Raw genomic sequence first — 2,500 nt, 5'->3', positions numbered from 1 at the left:
ATGGTCTCTCTCTTCCACAGGTACACCATGGTGTGTGTGTGTGTGTGTGTGCGTGTGTGTGTGAGTGTGTGTGTGTCTGTGTGTGTGTGTGTGTGTAATGGTCTCTCTCTTCCACAGGTACACCATGGTGTGTGTGTGTGTGTGTGTGTGGGGGTGTGTGTGTGTGTGTGTGTGTGTGTGTGTAACGGTCTCTCCTCTTCCACAGGTACACCATGGTGTGCCCCAGTGAAGGTGAAACATGGCCAGGTGAGCTGTCAGACGCCACGCGGCGAACGCCTCAAGAACGTTCTGAACACGCGCTGCAAGATCCGCTGTAACCGTGGTTACGAGATGCACGGCCACCATGAGATCCTCTGCCACGCCAACAAACAGTGGTCAGGCAGCTACGCCTGCAGAGGTCAGTGTGACTGTCTGTCTGTCTGTCTGTCTGTGTGTGTGTGTGTGTGTGTGTGTGTGTGTGAGTGTGTCTGTCTGTCTGTGAGTGTGTCTGTCTGTCTGTCTGTCTGTCTGTCAGTGGTCAGGCAGCTACGCCTGCAGAGGTCAGTGTGACTGTCTGTGCTGTCTGTGTGTGTGTGTGTGTGTGAGTGTGTCTGTCTGTCTGTCTGTCTGTCTGTCTGTCTGTCTGTCTGTCTGTCTGTCTCTTCGTCCGTCTATCTGACTGTGTCTACTTGATGATTAATAGGGTTAGGGGAGATGATTAATAGCAGATCACTTTGTTGATGGCAGGTTAATTAATTAATTAATTAATTAATTAATTAATTAATTAAGTAAGTAAGTAATTGATTGATTGATTGATTGATTAACTGACTGCCTGACTGATTGGTTGGTTGAATGATTGATTGGTTAATCCTATAGAAGTGCGGTACATTTTACATTTACATTTAGTCATTTAGCAGACGCTTTTGTCCAAAGCGACGTACAAGGGAGAGAATATTCAAGCTACGAGCAATAGAACCTGGTGTAACAATAAATAAATACTACTTTACATTAGAAATATAACAAAATGAAATAAAAAGAAAGAAGGAGTGCAGAAGTGTAACTGCTGTAATTGCAAGTTACGCACTAGTCGAAGTGCCAGTTAGGACGGGAAGTGCTCTCTGAAGAGTTGGGTCTTCAAAAGCTTCTTAAAGGTAGAGAGGGACGCCCCTGCTCTGGTAGTGCTGGGTAGTTCATTCCACCAACGTGGAACTACAAATGAGAATAGTCTGGACTGCCGTACTTGCACAGACGGCAGTGCCAAACGACGCTCACTAGAAGAGCGCAGCATCCTGGGTGTAACATTTGCCCTTACAAGAGCATTTAGGTAGGTGGGAGCAGAACCATCGAGCACTCTGTAGGCAAGCATAAGTGACTTGAACTTAATGCGAGCAGCTACCGGCAGCCAGTGGAGCTCAATGAGTAGCGGGGTGACGTGTGCCCTCTTCGGTTGGTTGAACACCAGACGCGCCGCCGCGTTCTGGATCATTTGTAGTGGTTTCACCACGCAAGCCGGCAGGCCCGTTAGGAGGGCGTTGCAGTAATCAAGGCCGTGAATTCACCAAGGTTTGCACCAGCAGCTGGGTGGCATACTGGGTTAGGTACGGCCTGATTTTGCGGATGTTGAATAGCGCAAAGCGGCAGGACCTAGAGACAGAGGCAATGTGGTCCGTGAAAGTCAGTTGGTCATCAATAATGACCCCGAGGGTTTCTTGCTGTTTTGGATGGAACAAGAGACAAGGAGTCAGTATTGATGCTGATGTTGTGGTGGATGGCCTGTTTGGCTGGAAAGACCATCAGTTCCGTTTTGGCCAGGTTCAGCTGAAGGTGGTGGTTTTTCATCCATGTGGATATATCAGCAAGACAGTCCGAGATCCGCGCCGAGACAGTGGTGTCCTCAGGAGGGAAAGACAGAAACAGTTGAGTGTCATCGGCATAGCAATGATAGGAAAAACCATGCGAGCGGATGATAGGGCCCAGCGAAGTGGTGTAAATGGCAAAGAGAAGTGGTCCCATCACCGAGCCTTGGGGCACCCCTGTGGTAAGCCAGGAGTGCGCCTTGCCAGAAATGCCCATACTTGACAGTATGGACAGAAGGATGCGGTGGTTGACTGTATCAAACGCAGCTGATAAATCAAGCAGGACGAGAGCTGAGGATTGAGCTGCTGCTCTAGCTGTTTTCAAGGCCTCTGTCACAGACAACAGGGCTGTTTCGGTGGAGAGACCACTTTTGAATCCAGACTGGTTTGGATCGAGGAGATTGTTCCTTGCTAGGAACTCTGTGACCTGTTTGGAAGCTGCCCTCTCAATGGTTTTTGATAGGAGCGTGAGCAGTGAGACCGGTCGATAGTTTCCCATCTGAGTGGGATCGAGAGACGGCTCTTGAGCAGCGGTGTTACCCGAGCCACTTTAAATGAAGAAGGGAATGTTCCAGAACTAAATGAAGCATTAATCACCTGTGTTATTGCCGGTAAGACGGCAGGCGATATGGCTTGAAGGATATTGGATGGGATGGGGTCCAGCG

General features: G+C 49.0%; 1 protein-coding gene across 1 annotated transcript in view; it reads left to right on the top strand.

Moving 5' to 3' along the window:
• The window catches only part of srpx (sushi-repeat containing protein X-linked), a 20,930-nt gene that overhangs the window by 9,476 nt on the left and 8,954 nt on the right, over positions 1-2,500 (top strand). The window contains exon 3 of the mRNA XM_012840244.3: positions 206-397. Within this exon, the coding sequence (XP_012695698.2) occupies positions 206-397 (192 nt within the window). The remainder of the gene's footprint in view (positions 1-205; positions 398-2,500) is intronic.

The sequence above is a fragment of the Clupea harengus genome, chromosome 2, assembly GCF_900700415.2.
Source record: "Clupea harengus chromosome 2, Ch_v2.0.2, whole genome shotgun sequence".
In the NCBI taxonomy this organism is placed as follows: Eukaryota; Metazoa; Chordata; class Actinopteri; order Clupeiformes; family Clupeidae; genus Clupea; species Clupea harengus.
The sequence above is the reverse complement of the archived record's forward strand: the minus strand, read 5'-3'. Positions and strand labels throughout refer to the sequence as shown.